This window comes from Magnolia sinica, chromosome 1 (genome assembly GCF_029962835.1).
Source record: "Magnolia sinica isolate HGM2019 chromosome 1, MsV1, whole genome shotgun sequence".
Classification (NCBI taxonomy): domain Eukaryota; kingdom Viridiplantae; phylum Streptophyta; class Magnoliopsida; order Magnoliales; family Magnoliaceae; genus Magnolia; species Magnolia sinica.
Genome location: NC_080573.1, coordinates 37,429,475 through 37,457,260, shown reverse-complemented (window position 1 = coordinate 37,457,260; position 27,786 = coordinate 37,429,475). Strand labels below are relative to the sequence as shown.

The 27,786-nt window shown below is 40.4% G+C and overlaps 1 protein-coding gene and 1 long non-coding RNA gene across 9 annotated transcripts in view; both read left to right on the top strand.

Moving 5' to 3' along the window:
* Positions 1–27,786, top strand: part of LOC131246018 (reticulon-like protein B8) — a 62,407-nt gene that overhangs the window by 1,745 nt on the left and 32,876 nt on the right. For 2 of the 8 annotated variants that reach the window (XR_009171123.1, XM_058245913.1), the window contains exons 5-6: positions 8,291–8,360; positions 10,554–10,654. The exons of 1 other annotated variant lie outside the window; for it this stretch is intronic. Coding sequence is in view for 6 of the 7 variants with exons in the window: in XM_058245913.1 (XP_058101896.1) it covers positions 8,291–8,360; positions 10,554–10,654 (171 nt within the window). In the remaining variant the exon portion in view is untranslated. Of the gene's footprint in view, positions 1–8,290; positions 8,361–10,553; positions 10,655–11,045; positions 11,099–11,215; positions 11,601–11,821; positions 11,971–12,741; positions 12,796–13,860; positions 14,355–27,786 lie in introns of those variants that run through there. 5 more of the 8 variants (XM_058245892.1, XM_058245884.1, XM_058245874.1 and 2 more) reach the window with 5 other exon arrangements.
* Positions 5,886–7,163, top strand: LOC131246062 (uncharacterized). Its single transcript, XR_009171144.1, has 2 exons — positions 5,886–6,683; positions 6,755–7,163. It is a non-coding gene; the product is annotated as an uncharacterized LOC131246062 (long non-coding RNA).

Here is a 27,786-nt window from a genome sequence, read left to right as displayed (position 1 = left end):
CCAGCTACATCCATAATCTGCTCATTGGGAATCACTCGGAAGTAGTTCCAATAGAGCAGTTAGTTAATTCATTGTGGAAAGAGGTGCTTTCTCTGGTTATTCTTATTTATTTAGTCTACATTTGGATGCACTATAGAGTGGAAGTGACCAAATCATAATTACCTTAGTATTAACAGTGAGTAAGTTCTACATGCATTCCGTCAACCAAATCATAATTACGTTAGTATTAACAGTGAGTAAATTCTACTTGCATTCTGTCCAAGTCCAGCGTGAAATTGCAGCACAATTTGGGTATGGAGTGTAGTACTTTGATGTGTATTCATTTTATATGATGAATAATACTACAAAAGGTAATTGCGATTTGGCCATTTTGATTTTACTGAAGCTAATTATTGCGATTGGATACATGGTGGATCTCTCTCTCTCTCTCTCTCTCTCTCTCTCTCTCTCTCTCTCTCTCTCGCCCATCATCTGTCTTCAGATTTTTGTTTCTGTCATCATTTCTGTTTTCAGCTTTTTGTTTATCTGTCATCATTTCTGTGGGGGGCAGGGGATCGAGCTATAATTTTATCTGTCATCATTTCTGTTTTCAGCTTTTTGTTTATTTCATCATTTCCCTTTCTTCTCTCACTAAAGGATCACAATTTAGTACTGATAATCTTATATGCTGCAGATTTGTATTGTAATGATGTATCATTTCCCTTTCTTCTCTCATCAAAGAATCCAGTCATTTCATCAAACACATGGAATACACTAAACTCAACATAGTTCATATATATCTGAAAAACGAAACAAACGTTGCATTTGGCATGTGAAATGGCACCCACGTCAGTTATAAATCATTAACTGACATTGAAAGCCTTGAAAGCCATAACCTAAACGTTTATAGTCCGCACCTTACGCCGGTAAACGCGTAACGAACTCAGTTTAACCACTATGTCTTTGTCTACGGCACCACAACAACCTATATCAGGGAATAGGTTAGCTATTTCATCTATTACACTAGTTGGAAACCCTAAAACAGGTTAGGGTTAGGATTCCTTACCCAAGTACATTGTTGGAAACGCCGGTATAGCGATACAGATGGGGTGGTTGAGTGCGTGGAGTAGCGGGATTGAATCCCAGGAAGAATCGCTGACTCACTCTCTCACTTACTCTCTCTTTCCTTCTCTTTTCTCTCCTCTCTCTCTTAAGGTTTTCCAAATTCGTATGGAATGAGAGAGAGAGGGTTTAAGGGGTTTATATAAGCCCAGAACTGATGGGAATGGCCTCAGGGCCATGATGTACTTAGGTTATAGCCAAATAGTCAGTTGTTCCGGCTCAACGGAGCACTTCTGGAGGCCCCTTTTCTACGTGCGGTCGGACTTAAGCTCTCTGACATTGGATCTAGGTCAAGCTGAGTTTTCGGTCTGATCGGATTTACAGATCGACCGTGGCGGACCAGTTTCAGTTCGATGGTCATCGGTACTCGATCAGGGCCACAAGTGCACTGACATGGGTTGGAAATTTTTCCTGATCCGAGGGTGTAATTGGGTCAGATTCTGACGGTCTGAATCCTTATATTTGGACCTGCAAGTGAACGACTCAGTTTACTTAAGTTTGAGTTTATTTCTTAAAGATATTCGCATTTCATACACACTTTGCTCCGAGCTCAAGTTGTGCGTTTCTGGATACTATTAGGACTTGCTTTCCGGGATAGTTGTCAAGTCCAACAAGGCGGTCATATTCATATAGTTTCGTAGTTATCGGACTTTCGACGTGCAGTCTAGGTCCGATACGGAGTTTCGATGTGCTCCCGAGAGCAACCGCGTTTAGAGATTGATTCTAGTTATCGGACTTGATGAACGCTGCCATGATACATTTGATTGCCTCATTATGCAACTTGAGCAAAGCATTGCCTCCCCCCCTCCTCTCTCCCTCTCTTTGTTTTTATTCTAGTCAGAGGTGGGGGGCAGGGGATCGAGTTAGTACTGATAATCTGATATGCTACATATTTGTATTGTAACGATGTGGCTTAATCGCTGCTGTGATACATGTGATTGCCTCACCATGCAACTCGAGCAAAGCATTGTCTTAGTGATGCAGGACACATAATTAATCCTAGTATGCAACATGGCGATTATGAAAGAGTCCATAAAGTAATTCAATTAACAAAAGATGCTAACCTACCATGTAATTAAGAATAAACAATAGGAAATAAAATATGATTTAACTTAAATCACATGCCACATACTAAGAAATCACATAAATCAATTAAAATTAGGCCTGATTGAAGGATAGAACTTCCAATTTAGCATTGGCATGTTCCACACTCAATGGACAAATTTGTAGGTTTTATGATTAGGGTTAGGAAGGGAAAAATCTAAAATTTGAGAAATTAGGGTTCATAGAAATTGATGATTTTGGAATTAGAGTTTTTAGAAATGGAGGAAAATAAGAAATTGGAGATCTAAGGTTTAGGGCAGGGTTATGGATGGGGAATCAAGGGGTTTCGATGAGGGAGGTAAGGGGAAATCAAAGGATTGAGTGGTTGTCCATATGGTCAGCCTAGGGGCTCGCACGTGTGGGTCGTTGGCTAGGGTTTTTGGGTCCTTAATGGTTGATTTCGGTTGGGGTTGAAGTTGGATGATGAAAATTGAAAAAAAAAGATGATTTGGATGATCTTGGATATGAAGGGAAGAATAGATATGAAGTTTTTAAGAAATACATATTTTGGATAGAAAGGAAGAGAGAAGGAAGATGATAGATGGAAGCCTCGCACCTCCGTTGAATGGGGAATGGAATCACACCACACCCAAGCTCCAAATCACATGGAGTATTCTTCAAATCACATGAAGAAGAGAAAAACAAACTTTTTTTTTTTCTTCTCAAAATAATGGCATTAGAGCTTCACACACCCATCTTTCTCTTTTATAGTCTTAGAAAAAACCTTTTGCAAAAAGACACTCTCAGGTAGGATTCTCAACATAAAGACACTTAATAAATTAAAAGTTGTTCCTAACTCCCTAATCTGAACACAAATATAAGGTATACAAAATATAACGAAGGATGTAAACGATCTAAACAACTAAACTATTTCGTGAGCCATGGGGGTCCACGATCAAGATGTCCGATGATGATCCAATAGTCCGATCATCATGTCAACCCAATCCAACAGTTCGATGTGTTCATCAAGCTCCTATATGCAGCCCACGTGCATCTTCTCAGCGTGGGGTCTTCAAAGATGCATGAACATGCACATGGGGTCTTCAACGTGGTTAGGAATGTGAATTGGGTCAAATGGGCCCCATGTAATGGTCGTCTAGCCATAAGGAGACTGGATCATCCCTCCTCTGGTATGGGGCTCAGATATCCTCATCACTATGGGGCTCGGATATCCTCATCACTTAGATTTGAGAAGATTGCACAAGGTCGAACTTTGGTCTATTTGGCCATGGGCCCACTGCTAATGAGTAATGTTCCTTGAGCTGGACTGACTTAATATTAATATGGACCCAGTGTTCACAATATCGATACTATCGGCCGATATTATCGGTATCGCAACCCGGCGATACGAAACCCGTCGGAAGATACCAAGAATTTTTTTAATTGTATGTAAATATCCAAAAAAATCGGAAAAAAAGAGGGAAACTTTCAACATGTGGATTTCCGTACCTGTAGAAGAGTTTGCGCTGATCGGAAGTTGCATTTAGTGGGCCATTTGAATCGAAGTGTGTTGTTCGTAGGGAATTGATTTCGGAAGTTTGTAGGGAATTGATTTCGGAAGATAATGCAAAAAAAATCCGGAGATTTGGGAGAGAAATTAGGGTTTTAGGGGCCGAAATCCTCTCTGCTTTGAAATAGGGCTTCCGAGCCTTTTAAAAAGAAAAAAAAAAAATTTATCGCGCGGTCGAAAATCGATTTCATGCAAAAGATATTCGTGCATGAAGTACATGCGCTGGGATGATAGGTGGGGCCCATTGTGATGTTTGTGAACAATCTGCCACGTCCATTTGTTTTGCAAGCTCATTTTAGGACATGCGACTGAAAATGAGGTGGATCCAAAACTCAGGTGGGCCGCACGAGAGGAAACAGTAGGGATTCAGTGACCATTGTTGAAACATTTTTTTGGCCATATAAGTTTAGAATCAGGATAAGTTTTTATGTTTTCACTTCATCCCAATGGGAATGACCTCATAAACGGTTTGGATGACATATAAACATCAAGGTGGATCCCAGGAAAGTTTCAATGGTAGGAAACTCTTTCCCTAGTTTTTCCTCTCGTATGGCCCACTTGAGTTTTGGATCCACCTCATTTTCGGTCGCAACTCCTAAAATGAGCTCGTAAAATGGATGGACAGGGTGGATTTCTCACGAACATCACAGTGGGCCCCACCTAGCATCTAAGCGCAGGAACTTCCTGCGTAAGCCTTTTGCAGGAAATTTGCGTCAAGCATGGATTGAATGGATGGTCCTGTCAAAGGCTTTGTACGGCCCACCATGATGTATGTGTTTTATCCACATCGTCCATCCATTTTGATAGGTCATTTTAGGGTATAAGGCTAAAATGTAGTTAAATATAAGGCTCCAGTGGACCACATGACAAGAAGCCGTGGTGGCAATGATATCCACTGTTGAAGCTTTCATAGGGCCCATTGTGATGTTTATTTGTCATTTAGTCTGTTCATAAGGTCTGACGGACCTAGATGAAGGGAAAACATAAATATTAGCTTGATCCAAAACTTTTGTAGCCCCTAAATTTTTTTTAATGGTGGCCGTTCAATGACCACTTTTTCGTGTGGTGTGGTCCACCTCATTTTTGGATTTGCCTCATTTTTTGGCCCATTCCCTAAAATAATATGCCAACATGAATTGACGGTGTATATACACCATATTACGTCGAGGTGGCCCTATAGTCTGGGTACCACCATATTAAGTACGTCCTCTGATGTGGTCCACTTGATCTCTAGATCTGCCTCATTTTTTTCTTGGGCTTTAAAATGATCCAAAAAAATGAATGGACGGCATGGATACAGTGCATAGGGCCCACACAATTTGCCTCATTTTTTGAGCCAATACCTATCAAAAAGTATAGATATCAAAGTCAAGAATAGGAGAGCGGATAAGGTGAGACCCAATACTCACCCAAGACGGTGCGGCTGCGGGGCCCACCTTAATGTATGTATTATGCATCCATGTCGTTCATCCGTTTTTCCAAATCATTTTAGTGTATTATCCAAAAAACGAAGCACATCTAATTATCAGGTGGACCATACCAAAGGAAAAAATTTGTGATTAACTATTGAAGGGATACAAAAGTTCTAGATCAATCTGATATTTGTTTTTTCCTTTCATCCAAGATTATGTGAACTTATAACAGATTTTGGATTGTATATAAACACTATGAAAACACTAAGGTGAGCCCTAAGAAAGTTTTAATGGCAGGGCCTTCAATCAATATTGTTTCCTATGGCATGGTCCACTTGATAATTGGATATGCTTTTTTTTTTTTTGGGTATGGTGCCGTAAATTAAGGTGTTAAAACAGATGGATGGTGTGGATATACATGTCTTGATGCATTTATAAATGTTATGCAACATATTTGAATATAGTTGTTTTAGTTCAAATAGACAGCGCATAACTTAGGACCCTATACAAAGGAAACCTATTATGTGTACTTTTTTTTTGAGATTTTATGATTTAAAAGTGTGTATTAAGGTCATTTTTATTAATCCCTGAAGTTTCATTGAAAAATTCAAACATTTTCCCAATGTTTCCCTATGTTTCCCAAAAAATGCGATAAATTACGCGATACAAACGATATATCCCATGCGATAATCGATACGTATCTGTATCCCAAGGGTGCGATATATTGTGCGATACCGATATTTTGAACACTGTATGGACCCAACAATGAAACAAATGATGTTGAAAAGTCAATCTATGTCATGATCGATCAAGCACTGAGGTCGAACCTTGTTAGACGGAGTGAATAGGAAAACAGGCTTCAATGGTTAGACCCTGGTTTCTTATAACATGAAGGAGAATCTAATTAGCCATGCTTGAAAGAAACAAGAGGAAAGTGATGCCCCATTGTTATTTCTAATTTTATAAGATAGCTAAATAATAGTTCACTTGTTTCAAGAACACATTTCAGGTGCTAAATAATCTGATATGCTACATATTTGTATTGTAATGATATGGCTTAATCGCTGCCGTGATACATTTGATTGCCTCACCGCGCAACTTGAGCAAAGCATTAGTCTTAGATTTGAGAAGATTGCACAAGGTCTAACTTTGGTCTATTTGGCCATGGGCCCGCTGCCGATGAGTAATGTTCCTTGAGTATGCAATATCAAGTGTTGAGTGCTAGTTGCATCAATCATTGATAAATATGTTAGATTGCATAGGAGGGGGAAAAGTAAACTGAATGATTCCAAACACTTAATCTTAATGAAAACTTTGGGGGAGGGCTGGTTTTCAATAGTAAATTGGAATGACTGTTTTTGCTACTCAAGATAATCCTGGTTGGCCTCAAGGATGGAAACTATTTCTGGTAGACAAACAAAGCAGAAAAGAACAAACTGAAGGTTTTTGTTGGCAACATGCGGGATGAACCAAGCATGCCAGCAGACTGGCCAGTAATAACTAAAGGTAATGTGGGTACTGTCTAGCGAGCTGAATGAAGATACAGGCCTGGTAAGGTAATCCTCTCTCTTCTCTCAGAATTCTCTAGTAATGTCCTGGGATCAACTGAATGCTCCTCTTTATATAGGTATTAGTGGAGAGGTCAAATCTAGCAATTCAGGATTGATTCCCCTTGACCAGTCAAAATTTGCCATGTCTGCTGTCTTGGACGAATAAGAAGCTACCACATTAAAGCCAGGATCCTCTGAGATTCTTCGATGTTTGCAATCAAATAAGTCACGATGATCCAAATCAAGCTAAGCATGGAATGGCCGTGTCAAGGAGGGTGATTGGCAGGATGACGTCTCCAAAAGATCCTTTGAAATCCCTTCTAGATCCTGTGAACTGAACATTCTCAGTTGACTGGAGTTGCTCAAAAGTGGTGGAATAGATTAAAAAAAAACACATGCAGATTGACGTTTAAGTAGTGGATATTGCACATTCTCATGGAAGTTGCTCATTATTAAAACAAAAATAAATAAAACAACAAGAAAAACTGAGAGGGAGAAAGGCCAGTTGAGCATGGAATGGATAATATCTTTCACCTCCTGTGCACACACATGTATAAGTTTATGGAACCTCTACCAAGGCTAATTTGCCTTTTTCAGTAGCCTCAGCATACAATTCTTAAGGGCCTGTTTGATTTCCAAGAGCTTGGGTAAATACCCAGGAAATGGGTAATTATTACCATTTCATCCGTTTGAAAATCCAGGGAAACTTCTGCATCGGGAACCGGTTCAAATAGCTATTTAAAATTTTTTAACGTAAAGGTAATGTATATGATATATCAATTCCGTCCATATGTTTTACCACAATATTTTGAGGCATGAGCCAAAAAATGAGGATGATCCAACACTCAGGTGGCCCACACCAAAAGAAACAGTGGCCTCACAAAGTTTTTAACGGTAAGTATTTGATTCCTGTTTTCGGATGGTGTGGTCCACTTGAGTTTTGGATATACCTCATTTTTTTGCTCATACTATAAATTCAAAAGGCATAATGGATGAATGGTGTTGATAAACGAAATGCATCACAGTGGGACCCATATATATTTTGTAATGTTTTCGGTTTCCGTGTCAAAAAGTAAGTAGTCAAATCAGGTACCTTGTAAATACACAGGGAAATAATTATCACTCTTTTACCTGGTATTTACCAGTGCACTGGAAAATCAAACAGGCCCTAAGTTACTCCCTCAGAAAATGAATTTGGCATTTTCGCGGCTCGTCTGCTGCCAATTACTTGCCATCTGGAATTACTCCCTGTTGGAACTACTCTAATTTTCATCTTCTGCTTGATATTCCTTATTGATGATGACAGTGTTACACAATCTTCTGAGATTTAAATGAAGTCAGTCAATTAATTGCAATTAAATAGATAACATCTATTGAATTAGTGAATAATTGTCAAACCAGCCATGATTCATGAATTAAATTGATTTACTACACTTCTTCCAACAGTCACTGAAATTTCCTTATTTTCCCAAAAGTTTTGCTATTTTTCCCTAACTGCACCTATCTGCCTCCCCGAATTATTCCCCACTTCAAACTCTGTAGCAGGGATAATGGATCTATATTATCATTTATTTTCAAGTGTTAAACCATTAATGACTGAGAACTCTGTTCAGGTTGTGGTGAGCTTGTTGGTAGCTGCAATTATTGGGAGCTGGTGCAATTTTCTCACTGTCTTGTACATCGGTGAGAAATCTACCTCACCTTGCCTTTTGAAATTTTGCTGTAGTTTGTACATTTTGGTTGAGAGATTGCGTACAGATATGAGGATTCATGAATTGATGTATTATTTTGGCATCCGCAACGTGAACTTGAAACGATAAAGATTTCCTTTAGTAGTTCGCTAGATTTAAAGAGTTTTGATCATTTTCAGATGCCAGGGTTGTTTGCTGAAATCAATGGTGATGCAAGACATGAAAATTAAATATGATATGCAAGATTTCAGGCTTACGATCACGTTAGTTTAGAAACAATTACACAAATTTCATATCCCACATGAAAGTCCAAATATTCAATTAAGGGGAATCCATGCGGGTCCAGGCCTACACATGATAGGGCTGGATCAATAAAAAGTATGAACCAAACGATACTCAAAGATAAGAAATAATCATCCACACATGCATAGTAATCAGTCCCTAATCCAAGGGATTCACCAATTTCAAATCAAGGAACCCTAGGGTGAGAAAAGGGCCATAAAATTGGAGATTTGAGTAATTTAGGGTTAGGTTTGGGGATTTTGGGTGAAAGCGGTGAAAGAGAGGAGAGAGACAAACCAGAGAAGTACCGCACGCGTGGATAACAACAATGGCCCAGACGCACATGCGTGTGATCTCGGCCGCACGTGTGTGGGGCCCACGATTCAGAAAAAGGCCACCTTAGCCTTGATCGGCCAGTGATGGACTCTAAAACCCTCAAATCTCAGCTCGATCCGATGTACGGTTTGTGCGTGGTGCTCCGCCGAAGTTTTAGCCCTCCTGTAGGGCCAGATTCTGAAATTCTGATGTGGGGAGGAGAATTGCTGCAATAGATGATTGATTCGAAGTGTAGATGATGGGGTGGGATGAGAAGAAGGGATGGTAGAAGATGGGTAGTAGAGATGGCGATAGATGGGGGCGAATCGGGATAGATGTGGCTTCGCATCACGGGAGTTAACCCCTCGATGAAGGGAGGGCTTCGCACCCAATTAGGCTTCACAACTGAGAGAGTAGGAAAACATAGAATTTTTATTAATCTTCAATAAATGAAAAAAAGCTACAAGGGGTGCCTATTTATAAAAAAACCCTATACCTTAAAACTCGCGCCATGTGCGCAACTTATTACTTGACGATGAAATAAACTAAAAAAAAAAACTAATCAAAGAAATCTAAAGCGTCCATGATGTTCTAAATAACATTAGTAAGCAAAACCTAAAATATGAAATCAATCTGACTAGTGGGCCACGATCATGAGATCCCATGATGGGCTTTTCTTGACTAACGGGCCCACTCTTTTGAATCAAAACTTCATCTTCTAGCTAGGAGGCCCTCCCTGGACATCGTCATCGATCCAGATCGACGGTGGGGCCCTCCTGGCATATGTGCGTAGGGGGGGGGGGGGGCGTGAGTGCGCGTGATGTCCCCATCAAATGGTTACAGTTTTGTTCCCCTTCATTAGCTAGCATGAGTGCAGCTTGATGATAAGTAGAGGTGTTTGGTCTCCTAGATGAAAACTAATGAGGCTGTGGTTGTTAGTACAATTCATATATAACACAGAGTAGCAGTAATAAATAATAATAATACCATTGTTATTATTGCTTGGATTTATTAATAATACCATTGTTATTATTGCTTGGATTTATTCCTATCGATTACTCGTTACTGAGTGGCAAAGGTCAGTCAATTTGTTCTAGTCTTCTTAATGGGAGAAGCATGGCTTGTGCTTCTTTTTGCATCATCTGGGTAGAGTTCTGGTAAGATCAAGGTTCTGGGATTTGTTTTGTAGAATCGAGGTTATTTCTTCATAGCAAAAGAACTGGTGTATATAGCTGGGATGGTAAATAGTATCCAAAAATTCATTGGTGGATACATATATCCATTTTTCTTGGAAACTCTGCCCTTATCTGCAGCACAATCTACCTAAAAACTCCCCGCTCTATCTTAGACCTTAGTGTTAAGCACATATATATATTAGTGATAAAGCATTCCTATATCTGAACATGTGTCATGCATGTACGATATCTGGACCATTATCTTGTTGGGACCTGCCATTGATGGGCATACCCCAAATGTCACAGCCATTAAAAAAAAATGAAAGTCCCAATGCATGATTCTAGGTGCTGATTGGAGGAATTTTCCCTTCTAAGTGTTGACTGTTGGTAAAACTTGTTTTTTTTTTTTCCAGACCATTCATTTGTGATCGTCGTAGATCATCCAATGTGTGGCTATGATCGTCTGACCAGCATGAATTTTTTGGGTGCAGCCATCCACTCTAGGGACTATGAGGTTGAAAGAGTTACCACTGGATGATTTCTCCACATTACAAACTAAATTGATACAGCCAAGTGCTGATAGCTTTAAAATTCCATAATAAACTTTTTTCTTCCTACCAACTAAACCGAGTATGGAAAGCTGTGTTTTAAAAAACCGTAATGGACCAGCTGGTCTCAACATCTTGGACCAGAACTGGGCAGAATGACGGGTGGGTCACTTGGTGGCCTGTCCTGGGAAAGCAACTGTTCATACTGTCCAGTTCAACAGATAGAAAGTCATTAATTCAGACAAGTCAATTGATCAACTGCTCCCTTATAGATTCATGGTTATTCAAGTAGTGGTCGAACATATTCACCTCCTACTTAAGTACCATCCTCTGTGTTTAGTTAACTGGATGGAACAGGTCTTGATCAGCTGCACCATTTGGGACCGAACTGTGGACAGAAATTGATCTTGGTATGGTCCAGGTTCTAAAAGCCATTAAACTTAGAAGGGTGATAGAAGTATTCTTTTGACAAGGCTTCCCAACCTGGAAAATTATTAATGTTGAAAGAAACCGGTGGTTTGTTTCAGGCTTTGTGGCGGCCCATACTCTGCCGGTGCTATACGAGAGGTATGAAGACCAAGTTGACAACTTTGTGTATAACGCACTCGGACAGTTCCAGAGCCAGTACCAAAAGCTGGACAGAGGTGTACTCAGCAAAATCCCCAAGGGAAATCTCAGGAGGAAGAAATCCGAATAAAATCCTGGTAACATTTCTCGTTTTTCCTTTCAAGCCATTGAGAACCGAAACTGGTAGTCTCCAATGTTGTGAAAATTGTTGAAAATCTTAAATCGACTGAGATTCTCGAATTGTAATTGTAGTTGACTAAATGCATGAAAAAAGAAATAAAAGTTAATGCATTTAATTACGCTTGCTGGAATAAGTATATCAATTATCAAGACGTTTAAGTGGAATTATAGGATCTTGGATCCCAGGCTTTGCATGGTATACTCAGGTCTTCAGTGCTGATTAGCAGGGCTCATGTTTTGATATCCTGACCATTTTTATGTTGCACCTCACCATCGATGGATCATGTGCCAAAAATCACTGGGACTGGAACATCCTAGCCACCAATCTTGGAACTCCTTTTCATTTGATCATGGAATTTTTGTTGCATCTCTGTGTCCATCTATAGGCCAAAAATCAGAAGGCTATGATCATTCCTATCCAGGAGCTTTTTCGGTGCATGGTCCATCATGGTGGTAAGCAACTAGCGTGAATTACCGAACCATGGGCCCATGTTTGGTCGAGGATTGCATAATTCCTTAGTGGATGTGTACATACATACATAATGTGTGTATGCATACGTGTTATATTTGCATATTCTTATTTCTTCTGTTATCTATCTAGAAAAAGATGGTGGTCAGCATGGATGAATAGAATCTGTATAGATCATTGATTCTGATCGTCGATTGGATGGGCCTGTTTAAGAACACCATCTTTAATGATCTTTGACTACAAAATTGTCACTAGGAGAACTTTATGGTGGATCCAACCAACTAATTGTTGGGATTCGTCGACATTGAGTGACACTTTTCCCCAAATTGTGATCTGGTTTTCATCCAATAGTTCTGTACTTGGTTAAATAAAGAGAATGGACCAAGCATTTGCAGTCTGGGGGGGAAAAAAACTAATGTTAGTTATCTTCTGAAAAAAGAAAAAAGAAAAAAAAAAAGTTCCAATATTTAGGTGGGTCATCTGGCCCACCCATTAATAACCTATATGGGCTGGTCCTATCCCAACCCGACACTGACTCATTAATTTTAGTGAGCTTATTTTCTTGCCCCAGTCCAACCTGCTTTGCATTTAGCTTAGTAGAATCCACATGAGCTGCAGTTTGGGTGAATTGACCTTCTGGTCGACCTGACCAATTTCCACCTACCAAATGCTGTGTTGGAGCAAAGACTTCATGCCATCGAGCTAGGGGCTCGCACTTCCTGTAATTCCTTTTTTATGTTTAACTAGTAGAACTCTTATTCTATAAAAGAATTGTAAGGTCCTGACCATCAGCAAATGTGCAGTTTGCTGAACTGCGGTATTTCCACTGGTGTGTAGGCTCTTTTATCACTGATCCGAACACCAGATCTTGTGTGACCCGCGGTGGATGTGTGATGCCCTGGTTCTTCTGGATTGAAAATGTGAACACTTTGATATGGTTGCTTGCAGATAGATGGTTATGAGGGAAATACAGCAATGGTCTACATATATAACTGAGAAAAACGTCATACCGAAGGTAGATTTAAAAATAAAAGTAAAGATTGAATGGTCAGAATCTTCACATCTGGGAGCGGGTCTCCCCCAAAAAAGAAAAAAAGGGCAAAAAAAATGAAAGATAAAAAAAGAGGCACATTAGATGAATGGTAACCATGGGAACCAGATGTGGCTAATCATGTGTGTGGCAAAATGCAGGCAAATGATACATTTGCTGATGAGCGGGAATCTGGTTCCTTCCTACGGAGGCAGTTTTCCGCAGCAAGTGGGCTGGTGAGCTGCAGACATGCAAAGTGCATGGGCTTCTCACTCCCTACTTAACCGAAGTATTAGGCTTTGAGCAGGATGAATGATTGAGTGTCCTGGTAGTAGTGTATACACATTGAATTTTGTTTATTGGTGTGCAACCGTCGGATTGTGATCTGATGGTGATCTGATGGTGATACGAGAGCAGACCAACATGATGAATCACCCCATTTTTTAGATGGTTGAGATCCATCTATTGTAGACATGGTACCTGTAGATATCGGGACCAAATAATGGACACCATTGTAACTGGGTGTATCCCAAAGTCAGATATCAGGACCAAATGGTGGACACCATTGTAACTGGGTGTATTCCAAAGTCACATTGATCTGGTGATTGCAACCATTGAATTTTGCATTTTCAATTTGGCCACATCTGTGATGTATGACCCTTAGATGCATGATCACTATGTTCTTCTTCTTTATCTTGTTTAAGTGAATGTCTGGTAGCTTAAGGTTCACATTGTTAAGAAGGTCAGATTAGGTGGGTCACCATTTGGGCATGGACACCAACTGACAATGACCACATTCTTTATTCTCTCCATATAAAACCACTCCCAATATTGTTATTCCATGCATCTTCTCCCTCTGCCTTAGCCATGGAATCCAGAATCACCTCCTGGCTTCTGCTGTTCATTGGTCTCTCATTTCTCTACAGTGATTTGTGTGTGGCTATCCGCCCTCATATGGACATAGACAAGCCAAAGGTAGCAGAAAAAATGCTGCTGTGGCCGCCTCTAACTGCTTTCCTCCCTCCATTGCCACCCATCCCTCAGATCCCTTGGATGCCGATTGTTCCACCCCACCCTGAAATTCCATCCATTCCGTTGGTTTCCAACATGTGGGTCCCGCTCTTGACAGCATCTGCTCCAGAGCCGTGAATGTAATGTGGCATGGCATGTTCTACAAATACTAGTGTTTCCTTGCAGCTTTGTTCTTCTCCTCGTTCCGGTTATTTTTGCAGATGGTACTGAAAGAAGCTCATCACTTGATTTTCTATGATATGAAAATGGGAGATTGGCTTTTGATATGTTTGGACTGAAGTGATGTTTTTAAAAACTGAAGCAGAGGTCAATCTTGCCATGTTTCCAAATGATGTCATCATATAATTCTATCCCAATTCATAAGTAATATATAGGGATTTTAATGAAATGCCATGTGTGTGTGTGTGTGTTTTTTTTTTCCTTTTATTTTCTTTTTAATGGCTTAATTGGGTAGAACTACTCGAAACGAATTTCTTTAGACGTCACAACTCACATTTTGAGAGGACTATTTATTTGACCACTTTCTATCAAATCCAAGTGGCGGCAATTAGCTTATCTCTGAAAACAATGAAAATATCTCTAAGACGTGGTCATATCTTTTTGCATATATTGATAAAAGGATTGGTCTAGATTTGATTCAAACCATTGTTTTTTTGTTGATAAATATCAGAGATTTTTATGAAATGCAGCCCATATTTTAGATTTAATTTGATAAACCACCTAAAAATAGAGTTTCTTTAGATATTATCATCCACATTTTTGAAGAGTTCAGTCAAATCCAAGTAACAAGAGTTAGCTTATGTTTTAAAATGAGAAAAAAAAAAAAAAAAAACCCCAAGTATCAACTGTGGATAGTGATTTGGATGGTTCAAAAAGTATGTGTGCATTGATCTCGACCATTCCAAGACAATGGACAATAATTTAGACCAGTCAACATTAGGTGGTTAGCAATTTGGACCATTCAAAAGTACATGGATAGCAATCTGAACCCTTCCAAGATGGTAGTAAGTCATCTAGCCCGTCTAAAAAGATGATGGACATGGTTTAAAAACTCAAGGAAAGTCATCTAGCCCGTCTAAAAAGATGATGGTAGAAAGTCATCTAGCCCGTCTTAAAAGATGATGGACATGGTTTAAAAACTCAAAGAAAGTCAACTAGACTTGGGGATGTTATCAAAGGCTTCGCTCAATGAAAACTTATTCTGGACCCAATTTTAATTGGTCCGGGGCCTATGTTGGACCCATCTTGAGATTGGGTAGTTGGGTTAAGTAGTGGAAATTGGGCCTAGTTTGGTTTGGATCAAATCGGCCATCCCATTTTTGGAACTGGTTAAAATCAGGTTGGGGTTAGATTGGTCTGGACTAAGATGGGTTAAAAGTGTAATAGTTTTGGATGAATGAGGTTTGTTAATGTCACGCCCCAGACTCGGTAACCGGATTCACAAGGAACCAGATGGCCGGTTCTGGCCGCAACAGCCTCCGTAGTACCCCATTCTCGGCTCCTGAAGCAGGTTCCGATCCTGGGATCCTACAAGGAGGATTTCCATAACAATATAACCATTTCCAATACGAGCATACCCAAGATCACAACAAGTAAATCTGAGAATAAAAAAGGCACTTATCACAAAATCCACTAAGAATTTGAACTTTTACAAGCTTACATGAGGTCCAAAAGGACATACATAAGATAATAGAAGAAAGAAAGGAAGGATGCAATACTGGGTCCTCAAGCTCAGCTCTAATCCAAACTCTGCCACTGCGACACCTGCCTAGGATCTCCTGCACGTATCAATCGTGCATAAGCTTATAGAAGCTTAGAGGGTGGTGTAAGTGTGTGATAATAGTGCACAGAAGAATAATAGGAGATACAGGAAGGAGACATGCTCAATGAGAATATCACTAGCCTTACCAAGGCTTATCATGAATATGATGCAATGAGTACTGGACGCCATAACAAGACAATGCATGAAGGGGCTTACATAGCCAATACTAATGCGATACAAGTAATGCCAGTGCTCATAACCAAACCATATGTCAAGTATATTTCCAATCATAAGGAAATCACCGGGGTCCATTACACTGCAGAATGACTGCCGTTCTACAGACTCGCACAATCAAACGATTGAAAGAGACCTTACAACCCGCCTGTGGATAGCCAATCACCAACAAGGCCTGAAGGTAGCGGACCCTATTTACGAGCTAATCAGACTCAGCCTAGCAATACCTCCTTACACCAGGCAGGTAAGGCCATATCCCTATCCAACCGACTACTCGACAGTGGAAGTCGTGGCCTAATGGTATAAGGCCCTCGTGCGCTCATAGTTTTCACTCGGTCACGGTGTTGGAGCAGATCCTTGGTACTCTGAAAGTTTTGGGAATTTCACCCGTGGGCATCCTATGCACCCAGTATGCTCAAGTAACATTTCCGGTGTCCAAACATGGCCATCCACGATGTATCTGTGGAGGCTACAAACCTGATGAAGCAAGGGTGATAATGCTCATATATTATGCAATGCCAGATGCATGAATCACACAATCAACTATGCATCAATTCCAAGCATCCAACATGCTCAAGAGGGAATATTACGTCCATCGGGAAGACAGCATGCAATGCCCAATGACACAATCATAACCACACACACAGTGTCATCCAAGCATACAATGATGCACATGGGTCATGAAGATGGGTCTAGGCGCATCATGCGGCGATATACAAAGTAAATGACATTCCTCCTATCCAAGAAGGAACCAAGACTAGGTACTTAGACAATATCCATAAGGAATCCCACCTCTAGTGGGGGCCCATTTACCTGGGGTAGCCCATAAGACTAAGCATACAACTACGGGTCTAAGTAATATAGAAATGAGCTTAGCAACTGTCTAAGATAAGTATCCAATCACTTTTAAATACAATCAGACCTAGAGGGGTCCATAATGGGGACATTTAACCACCATTCCCCAAAAAGGCATATCTACCATGAACTATATGGATAAAAGGCCCAAGGCCTACATTTAAGATAAAAATAAAAGTAACCACATACATATATTCCTCATAATAGGCCATAAAAAGATATAATACCACTTTTAACAACATGACTCTAAGAGGGGAATTAAGGCCCAAGGCCCAATTCCCAATGGCCATAGAATCCATGCATTAAGTTGGACTTGGTGGGCAGCCCGCGTACACAATATACGACCCAAAAATAGGTTTAAGTTTCGATGAAATGGGCCCCACTACATCAGCCCAATAATTAGCAATTTAAGTAGGCAACCGAGGGCCCAATACCATCCTTACCTCAGCCCACAAGTCCATCAAAATGGTGGAAGTCGGCCTAATGTATGGTTGGGCCAAGCTGGGATGTCCCTGCCCAATCTGGGCTCACTGGATGTCCCAAAATTCTGATCTTAAGATGGTGGTCCTCATAAGATCACTAAAAGTGACCCAAAAGAATGCATTGATTAAGCCCAAGGATTATAAGAAAGCATAAGCATGTAACACGTACACAAGTTCTCAATATGGTGAGCCCCACAGCCAAATAAAGTTGTAACCATAAAATTGTACATTGAAGGCCCTTTGATAAACTTTTGGCCCGTTTGACTTCCTGGGCCTGCTAAGGTCCAGAAATTAGTTGAGTATGTGGAAATAATCTCATGAAGGCCAACTATACTCACTAGGGGACCGCACCAGATGGAGAGTGTGTATATATCATGAAAAGATCAAGTAGGCCTACTACTGGATTGTGAGTCCAGCAGCAACCCAAGGCAGAGAGTGCTTCCACAATCGGGCGATCCAAGGCTTGGACGGCCTGGACCAAACATGCATTAAGGTAGGTTCTACATACATGCATATTGAGCCTTAAATAAATAGCCTAAGGTCTATGGCGGGCCTTTAACCACCCATAGAGAAACCTATGAGCTTACCTTAGGATCACCCAGGAGGACATCCAACCTCAACTGGTTTCCAAGAGGTAGCTCACCACTACCCATATAATGAAAGATCTAAGGCCTAAGCAATGTGTGGACTAGTAGGCCATACACCAAGCCCAAATCATAAGCCATATAGTGGGCCCTTAAGTAAGGTTTGGGCCCAACCACAAAGGTCATAATTCCACATATTGTGGTGGGCTTCATGGGCAGCCCAGTAATTCATTTACATGGGCAAGTTTCACATTTAACACAAGTGAGTTGGGCCTCACTTTTGGCCTAAGTACAGGGTCAGTTTAATGGGCAGCCAAGGGCCCGACTTCTTGTGTATCATTGCCCCTAAGCCCCTCACAATAGATAGGAGAGTATAGGCTCAAGATCAGTGGGCCTATCCAAAAGAACTGAGTCCACAAGGCCTACTTGCTAACACAAACATGCATATACTATATCACATAATGGGCCCTAAAGAAATAGCCCAAAACAAAAGTCATCCAATTCATACATTATGGTGGGCTTGAGGGCAGCCCATAAACCCAAGAATACACATAGGCAAGGCCTATACTGACAGTGTGGGCCTTGCCACATCAGCCCAAAGACTTAGCAAGGCCCTCCACACTATACATTTATGTGGGCCCCGCAAGTCAGCCCATAATTAAGCATTTCATGAGGGCATCACGGCTAATAAATACACACGGTCAGCCTGTAGACGGCACGTTGGGCCCGTGAAACAATAAGGTCAGGCCCTACACGATCTTGGGCTCAAGAAATAGGTTTCCAGCCCATTGGGCCTACAAACTACCAAAAATCTGGTTAAGGCTAAACCCCAACATCACCACAAAGGTGAGCCTTAAGAGCCACTAATTACGGCCAAAAATATCTAAGGAAATAAGGCAAGGAGTGTGTGCAATACTCCCTTAAATCTGGTGGGCCACAACAACTCCAAAACAATCCACTATGGAGCAAATTTGGGCCCCTTGTTGGAATTCCAGCCCACCCACTTCCTGGGCCTACTGGAATCCAGAAATTTATTTAATTCAGATGGGTTACTGGCCCATGGTGACCCACACATATCACAGTGGGTCCCACCAGATGAGAGGGGAATACACAACACACATTAGAAGTGGGCCATGCCGCTGGAATACAGCCCCAGCAACAGCCCAAGGTAGGGGCGTCCCGTGATGGGTAGTCCTACGGGCCTGAGTATCTGGCCCAAAACTGACCCAAGTTTGCAGGCCACACCACGATCAGTACAGGGGCCCGATGGCCATAAAAATTTACAAGATGGTCCTCCCATAGGTGGACCACGAATCCTAAAAATTTTGTGATTTTTGGATGGTCAGAAGTATTTTAATTAATTTAAATAATACAGACCATCAAGAAAATCTGGTGAATCGGGACACCTGGACGTGGTGAGCCATTCCAGCACTTATCACGGTGTACACAGGGCTCCATTGGCCCCAAAAATTTGTAGGTGAGTCCCACCATAGGTAGACCACCTCCCTGTAAATTTTCATAATTTTAGGATACTCAAAAGTATTTAAATTAATCTAAATAATACAATCTATCCAGGGTGAAATATTGCTGGAATATAACTGTCCTGAATTTGGGCCATCCAATGGGTGGGTTCTGGGCCTCCAAAATTCCTGAAATTTGGACCCAAGGTCCCTCATCAAGCCTAAAACAAGTTGGCATTCAGAAATATGGCCCAACTTCTTAGAAATTATTTTTTTAATATTATTTTTATGGGACTATGCTGCTGGACTGCACAACAGAAATTTCTGGCAGTCCAGTATGTTGGCCCACCCTTTTGGATGCCCAAATAGGATTCCTTGGCCCTGAAATTTTGTGGATAGGTCCTACTATGGGTGGGACACCTCCCTACAAAAATTTAAGATTTTTGGGATAGTAAAAATATTTTATTTAACTCATGCAATTTATGGACAGCAAGGTCCAGATTTTTATTTTCCTGCTGCAGCAATGCTGCTGTCCCTGACTTTAGCACCCCATTTGAGTGGGCCCAGGTCTATGTAAGTTTGGAAAATTGCAAGGCCAACCTTCCTATACAAGTATACAGTAAGGTGGGGTCCACAAAGGTGGCCCACCATTTCAGAATCAGGCTGATATTTATGAGTTTCCAGCAAACAGTGTAGCTGGACAGTCCAGAAAAATCTGGACCGTCCACCCTCCTTGGCCCACCCTTTTGGGTGATCAAATAGGGACATTTGAAGCTGAGGTTTAGTATAATTTTAGGTGGGGTCCATACCTCAAAGAGAAGTCTAAGAAATCAGGAAAAATGAGACCACAAACAAGGCCTACAACACATACATTACAGCATAAAAAAAATTCCAGCAATCTGGACAGCAACATGTTGCTGTCTAGATCAGCCCAAAAATTTAATAAATGAGAAATAAATCATAGATTCCACAAGGTGGGGTCCACCCTGATGTGTCACACAACTCCCAAGCCCAGCACCTCCCCAAGAAAATCCATAAAATCAGGCCCAAAGGCTTTCCAAATCAAGCAGCAAAACTAGGCAGCACAGTTGGGCCTGGGTGTCCAACAACTTGGGCCTGGATGTCCCAAAATTTAAAAATTCTGGTTGCATGGCACATCAGGTGGGCCACATAATCATTACATCCAAACCATAGAAAGTGGAGAAGAGAGGAATAAAGGAAATCTCATCAAGATGTGGTCCATGGAGAATGGCCCCATCAAGATCACATGTATGCAAGTGATGGCTAAAAAGACCTTATCCAAGGAGTGGTGAACCTTCACCATTGATGTGGTGAGTCCTACACTCTCCATATGAAGCAACAAAAGATCTATGACAATAAGAATCATGCAATCTATCCTACATGCTCACCCACTTGTTAGATCTTCAAGATTCTTCAACCACCATGCTCCTTAAGCTTCAAGGAAGGAGGTTCAATGGTGATGATGGATCTTTGATGGTTAGATCTAGGGGGAAAGAAGAGGAAAGAGGGCTGGAAAAATTCAGCAATGGAGGACATTTGCAAAGAGGAGAAGAGAGAAATGAAGAAAGAGAGAGGGAGATGAGAGAGTTTCTAAGGTTGAAATGATTGCTTTCCTAGAAAAAGATGAGTTTTGAAAAGAGAAAATAATCATTGCTCATGGGATAGGGTGGCTCATCATTGCCTAGAGAAGCTAATCTCATCATGGTTTTCTTGAGAAAAGAAGCCATCATTGCTAGGCTAAAGGTGGCTTACATGGGGAATAGTGCACATGGGGAAATGTGCAATCAGGTGGGTCCCACCAAAAATGCAATCAACGGTCCAAATAATGCGCGGCCCATAACTTTTGATGGACACGCTGGATTTACGCATGAGACGCGGCACTGGAATCGCGGCGACGATGCGGTCGGAATGGCATAGGTCTTGGGTCAATCCGAGTTGGGTCCACATGACCAAACTCGAGGGTGACCGCAATCACTATCCGAAGGTCGCGGGTCGTTGAAATTTGACCGGTAGGACCGCGGGACCAAAATACATGAGATGCATACTCACACACACAAATGCACACATGCGAACTCAGGACAGGTCTCACAGTTAAGCCACTTATATCTAAGAGAGCCCGTTTGCACACCAGGCATGTCTCAAAGTCTCACATGTGCTCAATCTAATCCATCCATCAGGTGGTCTTGACCATGTAAATGCCTTTTTTGATCCAGACCCAATCCGAACACACTTGAAACCAGGGTTCAAAGACCCACACCCAAGTGGATCTGGGTCCTAAAAAACAGCGTGGACCATCTAAGATCTGAACTCGGTCAGGCCAATTCTGAAAAATTGGCTTGTGGTGTCCAGTGAGAAACTCAGTTGATCATATCCACAAAACCCGACTAATTAAACAATCCAGACCTCTAATTAATGGATACTTGTTTGTTGAATTTGGGCTGCCTACCAATCCAAAATTCAGTTGTGCATCCCCACAGGAAACAGTTGTTATGTGGACACCCACCATTAAAAACCTTCTAGAATTGTACAAATTTGAGTCGATTGGGTCGAGCTGAGTTTGGGCTCTAGAAATTTTAAGTGGGTGAAATTAGGACTTGACTGGCTTATTAAATGGGTCAAGCTTGGCCAAACCCCTCGGCTCAGACCCAACCTGGACCATTACCAGGCCTAGTACATGTAAAGCACAGCTAGAATCTATAACTGGAGTGCATGCCTGAAGAGCTATTTTCAAGTGACAAAGGAAAATGGTCAAATACTCTATGGCTAGGGCCTAAGATCTTCCAATTTATGAAATTTTGTAGTGGATGGACCATCCACCTATCACATCAACGTTTTGTTCATTTAATTCGTGTGCCTCACTTTCACAAGGTGAAAACCCGAAAGTGCCGTACAAACTTTCGGCCCGAGCATAGTACAGATTCTCGAAGCTCATTACATGCCAGGTAGGGCCCACCATTGTACAAAAGACTTATATTCTCAGTGTCACGTGTCAGCTTGAAATACTTGTGAGATATTAGGGCCATTCATCAGCTTGGGCCCACCACGAATATTTCATGGGCCAAAACCAGGCAGGTGGGTCAGAAGTGAAAAGGAATGTTACGAAAACTGATGAATTGTCTAGATCTAAAGCATACATGTACCCTCCTACACGTGAGGAGATTAGGGACGCGAATTGCTTGGCCTGAGGCTACAAAGATGCCCGTGATAAATCCACTCCGTCTATTGGTTTCTTAAATTACAATAGGTCAAGAGTCCAAAAATCAGGCAGATTCAAAACTCAGGTGGGTCACACGACTGGAAAGAGTGAGAACATGACCATGATGCTTATATGCCATCCAAACCGTTCATAAGGTTATTAACACTGGGATAAACTGTAATTACAAATATAATCCTGATCTAAAACTTCTGTGGCCCCACAAAGTTTCCAATTGTGGGTGTTCAAATTCCATTGTTTCCTATTGTGTGGCACACCTGAGTTTTGGATCTGCCTGATGTCCCATGGTGATCTTGAGAAACCGATGGATGGAGTGGATTACTCATGGGCATCTTTGTGGGCTCCACATAGATTCGGACCACTGGAACTTCATGCGGCCCGTGCACTGGCAATTGGGGACGCAGTTTGGCTGATGATCCCAACACCAGCCAGCTAGCTGGTGTCAAAGGTCTATGAGCCCCACCATGATGTATGTGTTTTATCCACACCGTCCATCCATTTTTCCAGCTTATTTTAGGAGGTTAGATCGAAAGCTCAAGTGGACCACCCCAGAGGAACAATTGATATTGAACGCTTACCTACCGTTAAAAACTTCCTTTGGGACACTGAAGTTTCGGATCAAGCTGATATTTGTGTCTTCACTTCGTCCATGGTTATGTGACTTCGTGGAAAGGTTGGATGCATATATACACTGCAGTGGGCTCCAAGAAGTTTTGGGCGGTAAGCATTCATTTTTGGGCTCATGTCCTGAAATGAGCTGGCAAAATGGATGAATGACATGTATAAAATGTTGAGAAAAATATCGCCAGCAAGTGATGGAAACCAAAATAAAATAGAAAAGACAAATAGACTTTCACGCTATAAAGCTCCCATGTGATATGGTTTCCTTAAAGTGTGATTCATGCCCTTTGATGATATAAGATCGTTGTTGTCGCGTTACTAGCAAACCACTTTTAGGATACAATAAGCGTTGATGATTCTATATGTAACAATCACAAAGAAACCATGACAATTAAACTCTTTCATACAATTTTTCAATTTTAGTAGACTATGCATTGTGAACGTATAATCCACTTTAAGTGCTTGCAAGAGAAAACGGTGGAGAATAAAAAGGAGGACTATAATATCTAGAAATAGCATAAAAGATATGTTTAATCATCTGATTTCACTGCAACAGTGAATCTCTCGATGGACTTACTTGCTATGACCAATTTTGCAATGGCTTATCCTAATTGCACCAGGACTTAACAGCCCATGATAGGTCGCGTGTGAGCACCACTTGTGACATGATGCACACACGCGAATGTAATGACTCTAGGTTTTATAAACCTCCATGTACACCTGTATGTGTATACTTGCATTCATCCATGCATCCACTAATTTGTGCAAGTCGTGATAATTGACATGCGTGATTTATTTGTTTAGTGTGAACCTTGATCCATTAAATTAATGATTATATGATTTTATGTGCGTCTATTTACACCTACTCTCACCACTCACAAGACCATGAAGTAGCCTAAATCTAATAGTTGATCTCACACTAAACATACCTAATCACGACCCATGACTTGTATATCAAAATCACTAAATTAGGAGCTTCTAGTTACATTAAAAATTTACCCAAATAGATTACCCACTTGAACATTGAATCAGTCTATTCTAAAATGTCCAATCTCAAGTTATAACATCTATAATGAACCCATAAAGTTTGATATCAATCTCCTGTCATTTGGCCTATGATCTCAATCCTAGATCTGAATCACTAATGACTATTGAAACTATAATTTAGATCAACCCCTTGAACCATGTTATAATGCACCTAAACCATTTGAAATTATTCAATCAAGTAGATGAATCAATCCCTAAATTCTCATCCTTAATTGACGTGTACAAATTCTCCAATTCCATTACTAATTCTAAGTCATTTATTCATCAACCTCCATATCAGCTTGTATACTTGTCTATTCATCAAACCAACTATAGAGATGACTAATTAGGCTTAAATCTAGCAATCTAAATGTCCACTTTTAATTTGGACAATTACATCATCATAAAATAGATAGAGGATCCAATATAGCCATTTACACTTGAGCATTTATGACTTTGAACCTTTCGTCTTAATCCTAACACTCCAAAAGGTATTTTACATCATTAAAGTCTAATTCCAATGGCTATAAAAATACTATTGATCATGTGAAGTTTTTATAGTGTATACACCATTGATCTTCGAAAGTTTTCAAATGTGTATATGTTCAAACCCTATGCTATTCTTCAAAAAAATTATTTGTGGGAGTCTGAACGTGATGAAAATTTAACCAATGCTTATCCAACATAGTTGAACCGTATATCTTTCATCTTGAAGTCTAATTCATATGATCAACCATACATCGGATTTCTCATCATATCAGCTAGATGACCCACCTAAAAATTAAATAGAGACCATCATTGTGATCCGTAGGTTAACCTAACAAATCTATCAATTTGCTTTTTATATCGGGCCACGTTTGAGCCAAGTTATAAAGCCTTTGGATTGTTAAGGAAGAATTTGTAATTTTAAAATCTAAAAAAGGATTCAATACTTTTATATGTACCCTATATCGTTCACCTCCATATGATAAATCACAATTTGTCAGTCAATTTGACAGACTAACCATACATCTACACCTTGATGCTTCAAAGAATCCCATGAATTACTTGTTTTGCATTGATAAGATCATTCAACTGTTTATTTTGAAATCAGTCATTTTTCAAACATTTGATAAAAAGAATTAACCGGAATCGTATCTTTAATGATCTAAACCATTTGTTACACTGACCATTTAAGATCATAGCCTCTGGTCAACATTCAGCCCTAAATCCCAATCATTCACACGTATGTACCCGAACCAAAACAGGCACTGGTAATGTGTTACATGCACTGTCATGAAATGTTGAATCCTTCTCCTCCTCTCCACCGAATTCGGAAGCAAAATCCTTCTCCTCCTCTCATCCAAATTCAAAAACTAAATTCATAACAACAAAGCTTTTGATCTTCCATCTTGACCATTCATCACTAAATAATCCACTCTTCGATCAAGCCACCGAGATAACCACAAGGACCAACATCACTATCTTTCATTAAATCTAACTAATATGATGCTACAATGATCAAAATTGAAAATTATCTTCAACATATTTTCATCGAATCTAGACTGTTAAACCGTGGGACCCACTAGAGATGTTTGGTTGCAACCCTTTTGATCGCATGACAACGACCATGACATCTTTTCCTTCTTCTTCATTCATTATGACAAGAGGTCCATGCGATATATCAAGACTGTCCAAATTTCAATTTCTACCCCTCTTCCCTGGAGCCCAAGACTTTAGCCTTACATGTTATCGAAGATCGAGAATGACTTCTTTTCTCCTTGTGTTTCTTGGCTTCATGCGATAACAAACCAAAAATCTTCTATTGCGTAACCTGCTGACTAAAGCAACTGGATCCTTTAATTTCTTATTTCCACATGCTCCGATGGATCAATCCAAACTGTCTAGAAGAAGCGGAATGTCGATATCTCCCAAGGATAGAAATCTATCATGAAAGCGACCATTATCTTCTTTGATCAAGAAATCATTGTTAATCTTTATATAAACTTCAATTTCAAATTAATTTTGACCATTATGTGGGCAATCTCATCACTATGTGATCACTGATCGTCAACCAAGATAAAGCCTAGCATCTAGGAGCATCAAACCGTACAAAACTAATCAATGTTTAGAAATTGCTGTTAGAACGTTCCTCTTAGTGCCTTGGTTTTTTCAATGATATGAGCTAGGGTGTCTTAAGTTGGTTGAGCCTCCATAGGAAGACATTGAAGACTTAAGACTTGAAGACTTAAAGCATCAAGGCTGAAGATAATAAGTAAATCATGATGTGCCTTGTTAAAACCACCCGTAGACCACTTTAGATTCCAAAACAACCTACCTTTAGATGATTTTCTTCATAGGTAAACTTTTGATTCATTTAAACCAAGCCTTAGACCCTTAATAAACAAATTAAGTTAGCGTTTGAAGAGGTGCAAAGCTGTTGTAAAACAAACAGCCCAAACAATAGTTTTCGATAGGAGCTCGATCCCATCGATAGGTCTCAATCGATCGAAGCTCTATCGCTTAATCGATCGAACATGGCCAGAGCAGTCCAGTAACCAAACTATATATTTATGGAATTTCTCGATCTTATCAAAGGGACCTTCGATCCTATTGAAGGGGCGCTCGATCAATCAAAATTACCATTTTTTGACCATTTTATAGCCGTTGCAAACTGCAAACTAGTTTATTTATAAAGAGCATTCAGAGCTTGGGCATTTAAAGGGGTTTTGGTAGATTTGAAGCTTAAGTGTATTCTCACTTATATAACTTAATCCTAGCCTCTAATCGATTGAGTTCATGACATCCAACTTGTGATTCATCAGTTAGTATGAGCATTCCAAGCTTAAGTTAATGATGGACATGATCTTATGGATTCTTTAGAGTTTAGACCTTACACCCACGGGTAAATCCTTGTTTAAACAACCTACAATCTCCAATTAGATGAATCTCCTCTTTGGAAATAATTAAGTCTCAGTTATAGGAGATTCACCACCACCCCATTCTCTCATAGCTTTGGTCACCTCATTGGAGCATCAAATGCAAGGCGATTGATCGTAGGAGTAAAACATCCACATTAATCATCATGTGAGCAATCGAGAAGCTGATTGAAGCATGGGAGAGCATTGATCAATCATCTCAAGTAAGCACATTAACGGGGATCAATCTTACAAGTAAGGTTATTAATTCAGAGTCCATATACTCTTTTCTTGTGTATGATTGAGTATAGAGTTCATGATCTAAACTCGATAAGTCTTTGTATAGGACTATCTCCGGCGGGAGTTTATGTATGTTCTTATGTTGGACCTCCACTGGGCACGGGTGCGTACGTGTTAGTGTCTGTGAGAGCTTCTGGAGAGAGTATACATAGGTCCTTGCATTAAGACCGTAGTGATTGTTGGTTAGCCGATAAAAAATTAACTAAGTCTTTGAGGGAGCCATCGACATGGGTAGAAACATGATCCACCGACACGGGTGTATACATATTCCACCAACATGGGTTTGTTTGTGTAGGTTCTTACGTAGGACCGAAGGTTTGTGGTGAACCTATTAAAAATCATCGTAAAAGTTAGATGTACACCT